The following is a 19,396-nucleotide window of genomic DNA, read 5'->3' as shown; positions in this document are numbered from 1 at the left end:
TATATCCTCTCTACTTCGACCATCATCAGTTATTTTACTCCCTAAATAGCAAAACTCCTTTACTACTTTAAGTGTCTCATTTCCTAATCTAATCCCCTCAGCATCACCCGATTTAATTTGACTACATTCCATTATCCTCGTTTTGCTTTTGTTGATGTTCATCTTATATCCTCCTTTCAAGACACTGTCCATTCCGTTCAACTGCTCTTCCAAGTCCTTTGCTGTCTCTGACAGAATTACAATGTCATCGGCGAACCTCAAAGTTTTTACTTCTTCTCCATGAATTTTAATACCTACTCCGAATTTTTCTTTTGTTTCCTTTACTGCTTGCTCAATATACAGATTGAATAACTTCGGGGAGAGGCTACAACCCTGTCTCACTCCTTTCCCAACCACTGCTTCCCTTTCATGCCCCTCGACTCTTATAACTGCCATCTGGTTTCTGTACAAATTGTAAATAGCCTTTCGTTCCTTGTATTTTACCCCTGCCACCTTCAGAATTTGAAAGAGAACGTTGTCAAAAGCTTTCTCTAAGTCTACAAATGCTAGAAACGAAGGTTTGCCTTTTCTTAATCTTTCTTCTAAGATAAGTCGTAAGGTTAGTATTGCCTCATGTGTTCCAACATTTCTACGGAATCCAAACTGATCTTCCCCGAGGTCCGCTTCTACCAGTTTTTCCATTCGTCTGTAAAGAATTCGCGTTAGTATTTTGCAGCTGTGACTTATTAAACTGATAGTTCAGTAATTTTCACATCTGTCAACACCTGCCTTCTTTGGGATTGGAATTATTATATTATTCTTGAAGTCTGTGGGTATTTCGCCTGTCTCATACATCTTGCTCACCAGATGGTAGAATTTGGCATGACTGGCTCTCCCAAGGCCATCAGTAGTTCTAATGGAATGTTGTCTACTCCCGGGGCCTTGTTTCGACTCAGGTCTTTCAGTGCTCTGTCAAACTCTTCACGCAGTATCTTATCTCCCATTTCATCTTCATCTACATCCTCTTTGATTTCCATAATATTGTCCTCAAGTACATCGCCCTTGTATAAACCCTCTATATACTCCTTCCACCTTTCTGCCTTCCCTTCTTTGCTTAGAACTGGGTTGCCATCTGAGCTCTTGATATTCATACAAGTGGTTCTCTTCTCTCCAAAGGTCTCTTTAATTTTCCTGTTGGCAGTATCTATCTTACCCCTAGTGAGACAAACCTCTACATCCGTACATTTGTCCTCTAGCCATCCCTGCTTAGCCATTTTGCACTTCCTGTCAATCTCATTTTTTGGACGTTTGTATTCCCTTTTTGCCTGCTTCATTTACTGCATTTTTATATTTTCTCCTTTCATCAATTAAATTCAATATTTCTTCTGTTACCCAAGGACTTCTATTAGCCCTCGTCTTTTTACCTACTTGATCCTCTGCTGCCTTCACTACTTCATCCCTCAGAGCTACCCATTGTTCTTCTACTGCATTTCTTTCCCCCATTCCTGTCAATTGTTCCCTTATGCTCTCCCTGAAACTCTCTACAACCTCTGGTTCTTTCAGTTATCCAGGTCCCATCTCCTTAAATTCCCACCTTTTTGCAGTTTCTTCAGTTTCAATCTGCAGTTCATAACCAATAGATTGTGGTCAGAATCCACATCTGCCCCTGGAAATGTCTTACAATTTAAAACCTGGTTCCTAAATCTCTGTCTTACCATTATATAATCTATCTGATACCTTTTAGTATCTCCAGGGTTCTTCCAGGTATACAACCTTCTTTTATGATTCTTGAACCAAGTGTTAGCTATGATTAAGTTATGCTCTGTGCAAAATTCTACAAGGCGGCTTCCTCTTTCATTTCTTCCCCCCAATCCATATTCACCTACTATGTTTCCTTCTCTCCCTTTTCCTACTGACGAATTCCAGTCACCCATGACTAATAAATTTTCATCTCCCTTCACTACCTGAATAATTTCTTTTATCTCGTCATACATTTCATCAATTTCTTTATCATCTGCAGAGCTAGTTGGCATATAAACTTGTACTGCTGTAGTAGGCGTGGGCTTTGTGTCTATCCTGACCACAATAATGCGTTCACTATGCTGTTTGTAGTAGCTAACCCGCACTCCTATTTTTTTATTCATTATTAAACCTACTCCTGCATTACCCCTATTTGATTTTGTATTTATAACCCTGTAATCACGTGACCAAAAGTCTTGTTCCTCCTGCCACCGAACTTCACTAATTCCCACTATATCTAACTTTATCCTATCCATTTCCCTTTTCAAATTTTCTAACCTACCTCCCCGATTAAGGGATCTGACATTCCACGCTCCGATCCGTAGAATGCCAGTTTTCTTTCTCCTGATAACGATGTCCTCTCGAGTAGTCCCCGCCCGGAGATCCGAATGGGGGACTATTTTACCTCCGGAATATTTTACCCAAGAGGACGCCATCATCATTTAATCATACAGTAAAGCTGCATGTCCTCGGGAAAAATTACGGCTGTAGTTTCCCCTTGCTTTCAGCCGTTCGCAGTACCAGCACAGCAAGGCCGTTTTGGTTAATGTTACATGGCCAGATCAGTCAATCATCCAGACTGTTGCCCCTGCAACTACTGAAAAGGCTGCTGCCCCTCTTCAGGAACCACGTTTGTCTGGCCTCTCAACAGATACCCCTCCGTTGTGGTTGCACCTACGGTACGGCCATCTGTATGGCTGAGGCACGCATGCCTCCCCACCAACGGCAAGGTCCATGGTTCATGGGGGAAGAAGGTTGTGTATGTAAGGTTAATTGATCATTTTATAGCACACGATTTGCTATCAAATGTACAGTTCGGCTTTAGAAGTCGTTTGACAACTGAAAATGCTATATTCTCTTTTCTCTGTGAGGTACTGGATGGGCTAAACAAAAAGTTTCGAACGCTTGGCGTATTTTTTGATTTAACAAAGGCATTTGACTGTGTTGGTCACACAATATTGCTCCAGAAGTTGGACCATTACGGAATAAGGGGAGTAGCTCACAATTGGTTCACCTCTTACTTTAGCAAAAGGCAGCAAAAGGTCATTATTCACAATGTTGATAATGGCTGTGATGTGGGATCTGAGTGGGGTACTGTCAAGTGGGGGGTGCCCCAGGGATCAGTGTTGGGGCTGCTCCTGTTCCTTATTTATATAAATGATATGCCCTCTAGTATTATGTGTAACAAGAAGAGAATAGAAGCTTTCGAAATGTGGTGCTGCAGAAGAATGCTGAAGATTAGATGGGTAGATCACATAACTAATGATGAAGTTTTGAATATAATTGGGGAGAAGAGGAGTATGTGGCACAACTTGACAAAAAGAAGGGACCAGTTAGTAGGACATGTTCTGAGGCATAAAGGGATCACAAATTTAGCATTGGAGGGCAGCGTGGAGGGTAAAAATCGTAGAGGGAGACCAAGAGATGAATACACTAAGCAGATTCAGAAGGATGTGGGTTGCAGTAAGTACTGGGAGATGAAGAAGCTTACACAGGATAGGGTAGCATGGAGAGCTGCATCAAAACAGTCTCAGGACTGAAGACCACAACAACAACAACATGATGAGTATTAACACTTTTAATACAGCTGATGCAAGTCTTCAATTCTTGAACTGAGGTAATCAGATGAATGAGTTTGTGTCCAGTGAAAAACGTTTTTAGATTTTTATGGATCTGCATTGTCCCAGTGTCTTTCCATGTATTAGATAGTACAGTAGTTTGTTGAAGACATCTAATCAGAATATAGGACCCAACTCTAGACAAGTGTAAATGGAAATTATATTTAAATCTTTTGTTGAAGCTGCATAAATCACACTTCAGATGAACCTGGTTTTTATTGTTAGTAAAATATACCACTAACATGCAAGCTCTTTGAAGAAGCCTCTTATGATCAGTGCAGTTATTTGTTTTATGCAGTATTCACACTGGTGACTTTTGCTGAATAAATGCTCTATTTGGTGTAAACAAACTGCTTCATAAGATGATTTTGTATGACAATAAGGAGTGGAAGTATGCCAAATAAGCAGAGACCGTTTTCTTCATTTGAGCATAATGAGATAGTCTTCTAAGAGCAAAACTTACCAGACTGAACTTCTCGATTAATTTATTTGAACACTGACTGAATTTTAGCTTGTTAACCAGCTGAACACTAAGGAAACTGCTAAATGTAGAATATCATTTTGTATATGATAATTAAAGTTTATTTCTGATATCATCTGTTGTACTTATTTATTTGCTGTTGCATATTATCAGTGTTTGTGAGTTTAACATTGTTTTCTGTAACCAATTGTAGATCTGTTTGCCTACCAGCTGGCCTATATCTGGTACGAGTGAGTCTGGTCGTTTTATTAATAATGTTGCATCACAAACATTACTGCTTTTATAAAATTCTCTAATGTGTGTGAAAGATTGTTTACGAGGTTAAGAAAGAAAGCAGACACTGTGAAAAACATGATGAGAGTCAACACTTAATGTTTGTTCTCGTCTGGGTTTATTTTTATTCCAGTTGTGCAGTTTGTTACTGGAACTGTCTGCATTCTGTTGTAGATGTAAGGCTCCAACCTTTCCAGAGAGAAATCAGTAGTGCCACAATGTTTTAGTACATTGAGTAGATTTTTATAGTCTAAACAATCAAGAGTGTTAGCAAGACCAGAACATGTATCACTAATGGATCCACAGATTCAGATCTATAAAAAAGCAAGAAATAAATAACAAGATAAATACCATCAAAATGAGCAGTGGTCCTGCAATAGGCTGACCGCTGGTGTCTCCTCTCATGACCACCCAGCTTATTTCAAAAGTTATATTGTTACCATAGCTTGTCAAAATGCTGTTGCTGTATTCCTTTGGAGCAAGCCAATAGTACATGTCCACACCAGATAAATCATAATTTCCAACATACAAGTTCATTGTCATTTTCTCAACTGAGGGAACAACTGTTCGGCTCACCAAGAAATCACTAACCAACCATCCAGAGAGTGATGAAACCTGTGAATAAATTGAAAAAAAGGTGTCACATTATAGACAGGCTGATATAACCATTCATTTGATGACTATAAACTCTATTAGAATAGCAATAAAATGTATAATTTGAGCATAAGGTACCTTCCGCCACACACCGTCAGGTGGCTTGCGGAGTATGGATGTAGATGTAGATAATGATTCCATTCAGCGCAAAAAATGCAATAATAGATGTCTACTGTTTCACGGCCATAGAGAACCACATAAATAAAAAACAAAGAGATACTTACCTAATTTGCACAAAAATTTCATGTGACTTACAGAGCTTATTATGAACTTTAACACGGACACCCATTTTTCATCTACCAGCTCTGGTGTTCTCCACGATTTCGATTTGTACACTGATGAGACAAAGCATTATGGCCGCTGCCCACCATGAGTCTGGTGGTGCAGCAAGCGTGTGATGTAAGAAAAAGATGTAAGTGAAATAAAGATGAAAGAGGAATCTTTCTAGTGACAATACTGGCTGCAAATTGGGGAAATCCACTGACATTTAAGCAACTTTAACGAAGGGCAGATTGCTATGGCCAGGAACATGGGAACAAGCAAGTTGGAAACAGCAAAACTTGTTGGCTGTAAAAGTGCTTTTGTCAGGAACATCTGTGGAAAATGGTTGGAGAAACCATGAGCACATGACAAGGTATTGGACATTCAAGCCTCATCACAAAACTTGAACTTTGGAGGTGTTTCCCTCTGTAATGCAAGATAAGGGCAGATCTGATGACTTAAGTACAATGCTGGTGCAGGCAGTAATGTAACAGCCTTAGATTTTCATATACAACCTGTTGATACATACTTTTAGTGAAGAACAGAGTAGCCCATAATATTTCTTGCATAGTTATATACTTATAATGGTGTCTCAGTTTTCAACTTATACTAGTATTTCAACAACATTTGAAGCAATTTAGAGTCTACAACAATATTTGAAACAATATATAGTCTACAGTAGAAAATAATTTAATCAAATTTATGACCACGTCCTGTAAAACAATGCAATCAGTTATTCAGAATATAACTACTTAACACGTTGTTAGTCTTCTCAATATCTTGAAATACTGGTCTTTGTATGAAATGATGAAACTTTTGTATTAGTCACTTCTATTGTAGGCATCCAAAATACGCAGTTCACTTTAATGAAATTTACATATTTCAATATTAAATGCTAAAACTAATCTTTTACAAAATTACGCATAGAAAAGCTGTAGATTTTACAAGAACATTTATTTAAATTATATTATTAGTTTCTGCTTAACATGTTGCCACTTTTAAATTGATTTGATGAAAATTTTCTCCAGTGTAAGTCATGCCATTACAACTACTTGGAACAGTCTGTTGTCATGTTGTGAGTGAAAATTATTAATAAATGAAAAAAATGTGAAACTGGGAAGTCAAAACTCATTTGAAAAGTATACGAGGTGTAAGCAAAAATTGTTTTCTCTTTGGGCTTTATACATCTAATTTTCAATTTTTTTTTATCTTGTTGGTACACCTGATATTTTCAGCTGATCGGAATATTTAGTTAATGTTGACAGTCGAAAAGGTTATACATGTTTCAGAGTGCTTGGCAAATATTTACTTTCGAAAAAAGGAAAAAGTGCAACACTGCATTTGAGATGTTGACTAGCTTTTGACAAATCAACTATGAGAAAGACAAGAGTTTAAAAGTGATATAATCATTTCAGTTTCGACCAAAAACTATGTCGCATAGACATTGAACCATTGTGTGATTGATAGGTCATGCAACAGTCTCTAGTAGAACATCTTTACCTTAGGCGGGTGTGATTTGCATGGTGATTGGAGGGGCATTGACAATGAGGCTGGGAAGGTGAAATGGTTCACTGGGAGTGAGGCGCAGTGTTGAAACATGGTAGTGAGGCTAGTAGTGTGCTGGCAGTTGATGTCTGGTACAAGTTTGGCAGTTAACAGTTACAGGCACTGAGCATAATAGTGACACCAGGAAGAGAGACTCAGGCAGGTTCCTGGACTGTGAACCATTATTACCTCAGTTGTGCCCAGCTGCAAACCTTTGGATATGTGGGGCACATGCCGAGGGAAGGTGCATGTTTTGCGCTTCAGCGACAGAGTGGTCTTGGAGATGGACAGTGGACTGCCTCTGTGTGGAAGCTGTGTGTTGGCTTCACACTATCCTTGCTGGATTGTAGTACGGATATGTTTGATGAGCTTTGGTTTATCGGATGCGAGTGAGTCAAGCATTGGCAGTACCCACAGCTATAATTGCCATTTCCTGTACCGGTACTGTTATTGTTTATTGATGCCACTTCCATCTCTAGACAGGAAAGTTGTATGTGCTACCCTATAAAACTGCTGAATGTATTTCTTTATTTAGTGCTCCAATCTGAGTGTTATTTGCTGTAAGGTATCAACTTTGTGGTGGTGCACATTTATATTTGAAGTGGATTCATTTCATGTGCTACATCCTGCATATACCACTACTGGAGTTCACAATTCCATCTGTTGTCTCATTGGATGTTTATACAACCAAGTTTGACTGAGTTTTTTATTGTTTATAAGGGTGGTGTGTCTTAATCATAATAATTAAGTCTCTCTCAGTGAGGACTTTACTCTATATTTTGTTACTACTGTCTTATATGTGGCTGTAATGTTATTCAAAAGGTTATGTTCTGTTCTATCTGCTGTTAGTCAGAGGTTCTCTAAGCCAACTGAATGTGTTAGCTTGGAGTTTGGTACTCCGTTCCACACGATGGTTAATTGTTTACACTCGCCCACATGGTGCAAGTTTGGAATAATTTGTAGTTGGCAGTCAAACTTCCCGCTCAGTAATTGTATTTAGATTTTGGACGCCTTACAAGTTTAGTTGCTTTGACTCCATTAACTCATTGAAAAATTATTTACTTGTTTTTGTTGTTGCTGTGCTGACCCCACGCCCCTCCTATCCACATCCTCCTCTGAGGATGACACGGCGGTTGGATGGTCCCAGTAGGCCACTCATGGCCTGGAGACGAAGTGAGTGTAATTTTGACTGTCATGTGGCTGTGTTCTGTCTATAGTCAAGGTCTGGCCCAATTCCTGTACTAAATTCCATATTTCTCTGTTAATTAGGCTACCATTTGTGATCGTTTTGGTAGGACTAGGGTGGAATGTGCCTGGTTGATAGAGCAAAGCGGAACCAGGCCCACGCCTGACCAAACGGCCAGCCAGGTGCAGGTGGTCCTGCACCACTTAATCTTTCTGAGCCCACTGTGCCTTTCCAAGAAGGGGTTGTATAGCATCTCAATGTATTTGTTTGTGTCTTAATAATTGTGCACCTACTACACTCATCTTTTATTTTATTTTATTTTTTTAATTTCTAGCTGAAGTGTTAACTGGCTAATTTGCCAATTTAGTAATTACTAGATTTATTTACTTAGGCCTAAATGTGTTTATGCATGTGTGGTTTGGCCAAATGAGTGGTTGTTAACCTTAGCCCTTGTATGCACTGTTGGTCTTTGGACTGGCCAAACACTAGAAGATTTAAGATCTGTAAATTTCATGAAGATTCTCACTGACTATTTGTACCATTCGGATGTAATATTTTACATCAATTTCATCTGGTTCTTTCTTTTGCATGCCTTGCGCACCTCTGCTATGTGGTGGTACAGTAATTTTCTTATATAGTGCTTTTCTGTGGAGTATACTTCTACTTTGGATTGCAAATCTTAAAGTTTCTTTCAAGAAATAATTTTTACCTCTTTTATTGTACAGCTACAGTTTTTATTATTGGATTTTGTTATTAATCAATGTGGTACAGTTTTTTGATTGTAAATTATTCTTTTTCTTAGTAGTCAATACAATTGGAAGAATTTCTCCAATAGGTGTTTAATAAATCTTATTTAGTGTGTTCTGTTAAAATAAAGAAAAAATTCGCAACATGAATGATGTTCAGTGTCCCTTTGGCCTTGTACTTCCTACCAGACAGTGTGACATGGGTACTTCACACTAGACATCACGCAGGAATTGCTGTGTATTGTAATAGATGACATGCGTACAAGGGTGTGATGTTGAAGCCAAGGCCCAAAGTCCCAATGGAAACTGTCTGAAGAGCCAAGACTGAAAAATATCCAACAAGTTGGATCGCATGTGGAGGTTCTTCTCACCGTTTTCTATGACTGCAGTGGGATAGTGCCTCATGAGTTCCTGCATTATGGTGTACGGTCAATAAGGCATACTATCTGAGGGTTATGCAACATTTGCATGAAACAATCCAGAGAAAAGAAACAGAGTTGTGACAAAACCACTCATGGAAGCTGCATCACAATAATCCTCACACTCACACCTCAATGTTTTTTCATGATTTTTTGGCAAAAAACAACACCGTCATGTTGCCTGTGCAACATAAATACTGGACATAGCCCCCTGCGATTTCTTTCTGTTCCCAAGGCAGAAGAGAACCATGAAAGCACATCGGTTTGCCACCATTGATGAGATAGAAACAGAATCACTGCAGGAACTGAACATTATAATGAAAAGTCAGTTGCAAAAGTGCTTCCAAGATTGTAAAAAGTGCTGAGACTAGTGTATTGTACCTGAGGGGGATTACTTTGAAGGGGACAAAGTTGATGTTGATGAGTAAATAGTGATTCTATAAGAAAAACAAAAATTTCTATTACTTTTTGATCGTATCTTGTAAATGCCATTTCCACATCACAGATATATGAGGGGCCTTCAATAAGTAATGCAATTTATAACTAAAATTTTGAGTAAGTTTTTGACAATATTGAGAGCTGGAACTTTACAAGACACAAGGATTTTGGAATACACTGTTCAGCACATATTGTTGAAAATGGGGCTCTGCTGCAGATGACTCATACACATTCAAATGTTGACGTGACAGTGTTATCATTTATGATCTCAGTGGACATGGGATCATCAAGATTAAATTGTGGATCACTGGAAATGTGTCACCAGGTCACATGAATAACAACTATCATTACACCAGGTAGATACCTGCGTCCAGATACACCTTCATCCTGGTGAACAACTATGCAAAAAATGCACTGTGCCATCGTTTCAGCCCATTGGAAGCAGTATTACGCTATAGCGCTTTCGTGGGACCTGCAGTAGTAATCGAAGGCACCAACAACAACTGTGGACTGTGTGAATGTTACTGCAAACCATCTGCACCCTCCCGTACTTGATGTTTTCCCTAACAGTAGAATAACCATCCATGTCACAAGTCCATGATTGTGCTACAGTGGAACGAGGACCGTGATAAGGAACTCACCTTCATGTCTTGGCCACTAAATCTGCCTAATTTGAACTTGGTGGAATATATCTCACACACTATAGGGGGCAAGCTCGCTACCAGCAAGTCACTGGCCTGTAATTACATACTGGAATTACATGACCTATGCATGGATGACTTGTGCCCTATATCTCCAGAAACCTACCAAGGAATTTCTGAATCTGTGCCATGCAGATTCAGTGCCATATTGCTTTCCAAAGATGGACCAACACATCATTAAGCAGAGGATCATAAAGTTTTGAGTCATGAGTGTATTATACAGGATTCTTACTATCTTTCAGGAGAGTAATAACAGTATGGACTACATTTCTTATATAGATTGATCTGATCATATGTCAACCTGTCTTCTACCTGTTGAAAGATGGATTGTTAATTCCAGGTTTGGAGCTGGGTTTTCATAATTTACTACTGAAATAAAACAAAAAGAGCAAATAAAAGGACAGGATGTAGCTGTTAGTCGGTCTGTGAATTGTGCCTAAATGACACTATTAGGAGAGCACTCCTCACAAACGGCAGGTGTCCTGGCGTGAGACACTATTTGATGCACTGTTTTAATCTGAAATGTATGTTCAGCATATCTACATTGTTTGTGACTTCACAAGTTTTTCTGGCAGGTTAACTTGTGGTACTCTTTCCTATTTTTCAGCATATGTTCAAGTCAAGTTAATGTTACTTGAAGATCTGGATGCAAACCTGAGAAGAGTATCACATATTAAACACATTTTTGTGGAAATGGGTTGCACAGAGATTGCAGCAAATACAAAGATGTTTCACACTAGAAACATATAGTTTCCGTACTTTGTTTCAGGTGCTTTCAATTCATTTAAACCTACATCTGATCCTCACTCGTGTCTGCCGATATCAACTAAAATTAAACTTCACAGTCAACTTGTGGCAAAAATTTGACCAATCTCTCTTTGCATATTTTTTGGAACAGTTCACTGTTATTTTCTTTGATGGTATTCTAATACATTTTTTTTGGCCTGCTAGTTATATAGTGTCTGTGAGTTTGCTAGTCTTATGTAGATGTCTTCCCCTTCTCTGTTTGTCCTAATGACTGCTTAAAATGTGAAGTAAAATATAATTTTAGAAGTAAGTGATGCTGTTTCCCATAATTCCTCTTCACGTTAATGAAGAGTTTACTTTCCTTCTTTGTCTGCTAGATTATTATTATTGTTTCTTTATTTATTTATTTACATGTCAAGTTCCGTAGGACCAAACTGAGGAGTAAATTTCCAAGGTCATGGAACGTGTCAGTACATGAACTTACAACATAAAAGTAATAACAGATAAAAATAAATGTTCATGAACCTGAAAGAAAATCAGTCCATAAGTTTAAGCAAACGCTATCAGCAATACAATGAGAATCAGCTTAATTTTTCAAGGAACTCCTCGACAGAATAGAAGGAGTGACCCATTGAGGAAACTCTTCAGTTTCAATTTGAAAGCGCGTGGCTTACTGCTAAGATTTTTGAATTCGAGTGACAGCTTATTGAAAATGGATGCAGCAGTATACTGCACACCTTTTCGCACAAGAGTTAAGGAAGTCCGATCCAAATTGAGGTTTGATTTCTGCCGAGTATTAACCGAGTGAAAGCTGCTTATTGTTGGAAATAAACTAATATTGGTAACAAGAAATGACAATAAGGAATATACATATTGAGAGGCCAATGTCAAAATACCCAGACTCGTGAACAGAGGTCGACAAGAGGTTTGTGAACTCACACCACTATTGCCCGAACCACCCGTTTCTGAGCCAAAAATATCCTTCTAGAATGGGAAGAGTTACCCCAAAACATAATACCATATGACAAGTGAATGAAAATAAGCAAAGTAGACTAATTTACGTGTCGAAGTATCACTCACTTTGGATACCGTTCAAATAGTGAAAATGGCAGTATTAAGTCTTTGAACAAGATCCTGAACGTGGGGTTTCCACGACAGCTTACTATCTATCTGAACACCTAGGAATTTGAACTGTACAGTTTTGCTAATCATATGCCCGTTCTGTGAGACTAAAACGTCAGGTTTTGTTGAATTGTTTGTTAGGAACTGTAAAAACCGAGTCTTACTGTGATTTAACGTTAGTTTATTTTCTACAAGGCATGAACTGAGGTCATGTACTGCACTACTTGAAACCGAGTCAATGTTGCACACAACATCCTTTACTACCAAGCTAGTGTCATCCGCAAACAGAAATATTTTAGAGTTACCCATAATACTAGAGGGCATATCATTTATATAAATAAGGAACAGGAGCGGCCCCAACACTGATCCCTGGGGCACCCCCCACTTGACAGTACCCCACTCAGATCCCACATCACAGCCGTTATCAACATTGTGAATAATGACCTTTTGCTGCCTGTTGCTAAAGTAAGAGGTGAACCAATTGTGAGCTACTCCCCTTATTCCGTAATGGTCCAACTTCTGGAGCAATATTGTGAGATCAACACAGTCAAATGCCTTTGTTAAATCAAAAAATACGCCAAGCGTTCGAAACTTTTTGTTTAGCCCATCCAGTACCTCACAGAGAAAAGAGAATATAGCATTTTCAGTTGTCAAACAACTTCTAAAGCCGAACTGTACATTTGATAGCAAATCGTGTGCTATAAAATGATCAATTAACCTTACATACACAGCCTTTTCGATAACTTTTTCAAATACTGATGGCATAGAAATAGGTCTAAAATTATCTACATTATCCCTTTCTCCCTTTTTATAAAGCGGCTTTACTACTGAGTACTTTAATCGCTCAGGAAACTGACCATTCCTAAAGGAAAAATTACAAATATGGCTAAATACAGGGCTAACATGTGCAGCACAGTACTTTAATATTCTACTAGACACTCCATCATAACCATGAGAGTCCTTAGTCTTCAGTGATTTAATTATTGACTCAATCTGCCTCTTGGCTGTATCACAGAGGAGTATTTCAGACGCCAATCTCGGAAAGGCATTTGCTAAGAAATTTATGTGATTTCCTGTAGAAACTAAATTTTTATTTAATTCACCAGCAATGCTCAGAAAATGGTTGTTAAATACTGTACATATATCTGATTTATCAGTAACAGAAATATTATTACTGCGAACTGACTTTATATCATCAACCTTGTGCTGCTGACCAGACACTTCCTTCACAACTGACCATATGGCTTTAATTTTATCCTGTGAATTAGCTATTCTATTTGCATACCACATACTTTTTGCCTTGCTAATAACATTTTAAGCACCTTACAATAGTGTTTGTAATGGGCTACTGTAGCTTGATTGTGACTACTTCTAACATTTTGATATAATTCTCGCTTTGTTCTACATGATATCCTTATCCCACTAGTCAGCCAACCGGGCTGTCCATTACTGCTAGTACCCCGTTTAGAATGTTCTAATGGAAAGCAACTCTCAAAGAGCATGAGAAATGTGTTATGGAAAGCATTCTATTTATCATCTATATTATCGGCACTATAAACATCTTGCCACTCTTGTTCCTTGACAAGTTTTGAAAAACTCTCTATTGCTATTGGATTAACTTTCCTACGTAGTTTGTAATTAAATACGACATTGGTTTGAGTACAAAAACCTTTTAGTGTTAAAATTTGTGCATCATGGTCTGAAAGGCCATTCACCCTTTCACTAACAGAATGCCCATCTAGTAATGAAGAATGAATAAAAATATTGTCTATGACTGTGCTACTGTTCCCCTGCACCCTAGTTGGAAAAAACAAAGTTTGCATCAGATCATATGAATTTAGGAGATCTACCAACATCTTTTTTTTTTTTTTTTTTTTTTTTTTTTTTTTTTTTTTTTTGCACAATCATGTACAAAATTAATATTGAAGTCACCATATATAACTACTTTCTGGTACTTCCTACAAAGTGAATCAAGAACCCTCTCTAGCTTAAGCAAAAATGCTCTGAAGTCGGAGTTAGGGTACCTATAAACAACAGCAATTAGAAGTTTAGTTTCACTAAATATAACTAATGCTGCACAACTTTCAAATATCTGTTCAGTGCAGTGTCGTGATACGTCTACGGACTCAAATGAAATACTGTTTTATACGTACAGAGTCACTCCCCCATCCCGCAAGGAACTCCTTGAGAAACAGCCAGCTAATCTGTAGCCTGGTAAAGGAAGCCTCTGAATTATCAAATTATTTAAGTGGTGCTCTGATATACCAATAATTTCAGAGTTAACATCTATTAGCAGTTCACTAACTTTGTCTCTAATACCTCTTACATTTTGATGAAATATGCTAATTCCTTCTCTACTTGGAAACATTACATCCTCTGGAGATGAGCCCTTAGAGGCACTTCCTTTAAGCAGATATACCTATCAGCTGACTTCAGTCTAAAAAAGGCGCAGCTCTAACACCAACTACTACAGGAATTTTTCCATGAGTGATTATTATTATTGTTATTATTATTTTCTTGTGATATAATTTATTTTCCACAGATATGTGAGCATGTTCAAGGAGAGAACAGAATGCACCTTCACTTCTTTTGATGAGCTATTGTGGACACCAAAGATATGGGGTTTACATATTCATTACTCCCTGATAAATGACAAAGAATTTTGACGAATAATTAAAACCTCGTCAAGCAAACATAGTTTTTGTGTGTGTGTGTGTGTGTGTGTGTGTGTGTGTGTTGGCTTGTGCACATATGCATGCATGCATAGGAAACAGGTAAATTGTACTCACATAATCATAATACAGTGTCGCTTTTTCACAGATTGTGCTCACTCCTGAGCAATAGCATTCATTGCAACCATCAGGATTGTTCTCATCTAATCCAAAGAAACCAGGTTTGCAGTGGTCACACTGTTGGCCGTCAACATTCTTTTTACAAATGCACTCCTTTTCACAGGCACCTGCAATGGATCCTCGTGGGTCACAGAGGCACGGTGTGCACTGAGGAAATCCACGGTACCATATATCACAGCGATCACAGTGGTATCCAGAATAGCCTGGTTTACATTCACATGCTCCAGCAACCTGTTACAGTTTATATTCATACAGGACACTCTTTTTATATGTTTGTGATGTAATTAAGCAAAACAAAACCAAATTAGATAAGCATTTGGAACAGTAAGTAATAGACATAGTTCTTAATACAAAGAGAAAAGTTAAATTAGTAATTTCTCATGCTATGGATGCTTAACTAGATGGATTTACTTGCCAAGAATACACACAAATTAATTAAAAATATATGGATCTGAATAAATTTGAGCATATGGTATAAGACTGTGAAACTATATAACTACAGTGCATGTTAGCTTGTTTGCCACAGCAATGTCCAAAATTTTGTAGTGTCATTGGGGTGGCCTTTTTTATTTTATTTATTTTTAAGCTTGTTGACATACAAGTTGTGGAACTAATACATCAAAGACTAAAAAGTTAATATGTTACATTCACTCCTTGCTGGCCAGGTGGTGTATGCATTTTAGTGAACTCTAGTTACCAATTATTCCTCTATAAACAGTGTAGTAGTGCTTTAAATTTGTATTTGTCTCCTTGAAATTTAAGCATGTTGACACACAGTCCCACCTGTTCAGCGACACAGTTTTTCCTGCCACCCCAGACACCTCTCTGTGCTACTGCTGTTTTCACACTTAGTTTGGACATGCAGCGCATAACTGTTGACCACCATATACATTCCCAAACTCCAACAGCAGCCTGCAGTAGGTCCACCGGGTCTCTCTCAGCAGTCAAGCTGCCTCCGTGCACAGAATGTGCACGATGTATGAGCATCACAGTCACGAACGTGTGACTCTCATCACCTCTACATGTTTGACCACACCACATAACACAAAACTACCTACTTGTCGATTCAGGTGCCGATGTCAGCATCGCGCCCCAGACTGGCACATTCTTTCTTGCTGTTACATCTCACATTCAGCTTCATGTGAAAATGACACTACAATTTCTGTATACAACTCAATCACCATCAACATCGATCTTGGTTTCAGTGACCCACTACCTAGAACTTCCTCATTGCCAGTGTCACAGAACGGGTGCTTAGTGCAGAATTATTACAACACTCCCAGCTCCTACCAGAGCTGGTCCATGGTGTTTTACTTCAACAAAATGGTGGTTGACCGATCAGAAGCGTCATCAGCGACAAACTCCCCTCAGTCAAGGATCTGTACCAATCTCTTCAAGCCCACTCAGTGTCGATTCTCGCAAACCCTTCACCCAGTGCCTGACTATTCTCGACGAGATTTAGTCACCCCGGACTCAGTATTTTAACATATGCCTCTCTAACAGTTATATGCATTATGAAAATTATGACCTTTGCCAGCATCCCACTATAGCGATGGCCGTACTGCAAGATGTGGTGTGATCTGGCCAATTTACTTTGACATCATGTGCCCCTACCTACATCGAGTTCAACGTATGAGGCATCAACGTTGTGTCCCTCCTGACAGAGCCATGGTGCACCTTGCAGACCAACTCAGCTTGCTCACCTGATTTAATAAACAAGGTTAATGAATTGTCGCTACCATACATTGTGTACGAATGTGCCGGTGCAACCAGCATGCCATCCTTGTGTATCCCATGACCCTAGTGCACAGTGATATCCATAGTGGAACTGTGCACCAGATTGTCACCACCCCAGGTCCGCCTGTCTGAAGCCGACCAGGCTACCTACCTCCACCACACACACACACACACACACACACACACACACACACACACTACCTGCAGAAAAAGCTGCCATAGATGAACTGTTAAAAGCAAGGATTGTCTGCCCCTCTAGTAGTTCTTGGACATCACCCATCATATTAAAGACAGATGGTACTTGGCATTCATGTGGTGATTGCAAAGCTTTAAATTCGTGCATTGTAATTGACAGCTGTCTGATTCATAACGTGCTAGACTTCACATACTCTCTCCTGGGTGCATTGATATTCAGTGTGGTAGGCTACAAAAAAGTGTGCTTACGAATTCCTATTAATTCGGAGACCATTGCAAAGACCGCTATCGTTAAATCGTTTGGCCTTTTTTAATTTCCATCATGCCACATGGACACAAAAAAGAAAGCTTGGTAGTGTTTTATTGACAGCAATATGTTGAAATTGCCCTTCTGTTGTTCATATCTTGACGATATCATCATTTTCTCCACCACAGCTCCCCCCTGCGGGTTCGGGGGTAAGAATAGGCCCGTGGTATTCCTGCCTGTCGTAAGAGGCGACTAAAAGGAGTCTCAAACTTTTCAGCCTTATGTGATGGTCCCCTGTTGGGTCTGACCTCCATCTCTCAAAATTTTTCCGAAGAGTGAGCCGATTGGGAAAGAGCACCTTACTTGGTGCATTGTGTCCATCTTGCGTTGCGATCTTTCGCCAGCTTATTCGTTGATGCATTGCAGTTCTGCCTGCTCTCCATCTCTTGGGCACGGATACGTTTCTGCGTGCAGCTTCCACCACGCAATGTGCAATGCCACTTTCTGCACTGATGGCGACAATGGACTACATGTCACCTAAAATCCAGCACGGTAGCCAGTCCGTTGTGGTGGGGCCGCCATGTACCCTGTCGGTTGTAGCCCCCTGACCGCACAGGGATCGCTCTGCCGATGCCTGTGCCGTTTACTCCCCACGTATGCCAAGGAGTAGATGCCCGTCTCCCTGGGGCATCAGGACTCCCGGCAATGGCCATCCTGCCAGGTGGCCCTCGCTGTGGCTGGGTGGCGCCCGTGGGGAGGGCCCTTGGTCGGAGTGGGTGGCATCAGAGTGGATGACACGCAATGAAGTGTGGCACATCATTTCTTGCTGGTGGCCAGCCACCAGCAGTCTCTAAGTGTTCCAAAGCTCACTTTAAGGCTAATGTGTATGACCTCAAATCGTTCCCCTCCATGGACACACCATGGGAGGAATGAAAGGCTATGAATGACAGTGAAAGGTATTCGCCCTGGTATCTCGTCTGTACCAGAGCTGACGGGGAATCGTTTGTGTCTGTGAAGCCTCAGTTCTTTGTAGAACATTTAGAGGACAAGTTCGGGGAGGTGGGGGGCTTGTCCAAAATGCGGTCAGGGTCAGTCTTAATAAAAACAGCATCCTCTGCCCAGTCACGAGCCTTGCTCGCTTGTACGAAGCTGAGGGATGTTTCTGTTACTATCACCCCGCATGAAAGCTTAAATATGGTCCAGGGCATTATTTTTCACAGAGATCTCCTTTTACAGTCCGATGACGAGCTGCGCGCCGACTTAGAGCGACGAGGGGTCCATTTCGTCTGGCGCGTCAACCGGTGTCCGAGGGATCACTAAGTTGCCACCGGTGCCTTCATCTTGGCCTTCGAGGGTGACACGTTACCTGAGAAGGTCAAGGTGATGGTGCACCGTTGTGATGTCAAGCCATATATCCCTCCCCCCATGCGGTGCTTCAAGTGTTGGAAGTTCGGCCATATGTCTTCTCGCTGTGCTTCCAGCCTCATCTGTCGCGATTGTGGTCGACCGTCCCATCCTGCTACTCCATGTGCCCCGCCTCCCATCTGTGTCAACTGCGGGGATCACCATCCCCCTTGCTCGCCGGACTGTAAGATTCCACAGAAGGAGCGGAAAATAATGGAATACAAGACCCTGGATAGGCTGATCTACACTGAGGCTAAGCGTAAGTTTGAACGACTGCATCCGGTACGAATGACGTCCACTTATGCCGCCACTGTCGCTCCTGTTACAGTTCCCGTAGCTGCACCACACACCGTTAGCTCTCAGAGCTAGAGAACCACACCTGCCCCCTTGATGGTTGGGGGCACTTCGCTCCCTGTTGCTCCTGCTCCATCTACTTCAGGAGCAACGCCACCCCCCCCCCCCTAGCCATCGGGGACATCAGTTCCCCCTTCCCAGCTGGAGAAGCGTAAGACTTCTTCGGCTCCTCTCGCCAGGAACGGGTCCCTTGGGGAGCTCCCTTCGCAAGTTCCGACCGGTACAAAAGCGGACACCTGCAAGTGGCTCGAACAACCACCGGTCCCTGGTCGTAGGGCCTCACGGTCGTCGTCCGTCCCTGAGATTGACCCCGTGAAGCCCTCCCAGCCTGAACCACCGAAGCCACAGCGAGATAAGCCGAAAAAGGAAAAGGTACCCAAGAATCTCGACATTGCGGTGGCACCCGTCCCACAGCTT

The 19,396-nt window shown here is 40.5% G+C and overlaps 1 protein-coding gene across 1 annotated transcript in view; it reads right to left on the bottom strand.

The window, feature by feature from the left end:
• LOC126262650 (laminin subunit alpha-1-like) overlaps positions 1-19,396 on the bottom strand; it is a 134,277-nt gene that overhangs the window by 47,092 nt on the left and 67,789 nt on the right. The window contains exons 6-7 of the mRNA XM_049959419.1: positions 14,980-15,273; positions 4,723-4,986 (exon numbers count right to left, since the gene is read on the bottom strand). Coding sequence (XP_049815376.1) covers positions 4,723-4,986; positions 14,980-15,273 — 558 coding nt within the window. The remainder of the gene's footprint in view (positions 1-4,722; positions 4,987-14,979; positions 15,274-19,396) is intronic.

Source organism: Schistocerca nitens, chromosome 6, assembly GCF_023898315.1.
Source record: "Schistocerca nitens isolate TAMUIC-IGC-003100 chromosome 6, iqSchNite1.1, whole genome shotgun sequence".
Lineage (NCBI taxonomy): Eukaryota > Metazoa > Arthropoda > Insecta > Orthoptera > Acrididae > Schistocerca > Schistocerca nitens.
Note: the sequence above shows the minus strand (reverse complement) of the source record. Positions and strands in the feature narration are given on the sequence as shown.